Here is a 250-nt window from a genome sequence, read left to right as displayed (position 1 = left end):
CTGCGGTCGGTGCCGGGCGCCGAAATTCGGGGGCCTGAGGGAAGTTGGCTGGAGGCCGTGCTGCTCTTGTGCAGGCGACACCCCCCGGGGTGAGGGTCAGGGGGGTCTCAGTGCATCCCCAACGCCCCTGACTACCTTTCCGTCTCCCCGTTAGGAACGAGGACCGGGAGCGAGCGTGGAGGGCGTCCCGGGAGACCAAACTGGAGACCCTCCCAAACTGTGAAGCGTGGTGAGTGCGGCTCCCGGGGGG

General features: G+C 68.4%; 1 protein-coding gene across 1 annotated transcript in view; it reads left to right on the top strand.

The window, feature by feature from the left end:
• Nucleotides 1-154: 154 nt before the first annotated feature.
• The window catches only part of LOC104512790 (regulator of G-protein signaling 19-like), a gene marked incomplete at both ends in the record, with an annotated part of 1,135 nt that continues 1,039 nt past the window's right edge, over nucleotides 155-250 (top strand). The window contains one exon of the mRNA XM_010155900.1: nucleotides 155-229. Coding sequence (XP_010154202.1) covers nucleotides 155-229 — 75 coding nt within the window. The remainder of the gene's footprint in view (nucleotides 230-250) is intronic.

Source organism: Eurypyga helias, unplaced genomic scaffold, assembly GCF_000690775.1.
Source record: "Eurypyga helias isolate BGI_N326 unplaced genomic scaffold, ASM69077v1 scaffold35087, whole genome shotgun sequence".
NCBI lineage: Eukaryota > Metazoa > Chordata > Aves > Eurypygiformes > Eurypygidae > Eurypyga > Eurypyga helias.
The sequence above is the reverse complement of the archived record's forward strand: the minus strand, read 5'-3'. Positions and strand labels throughout refer to the sequence as shown.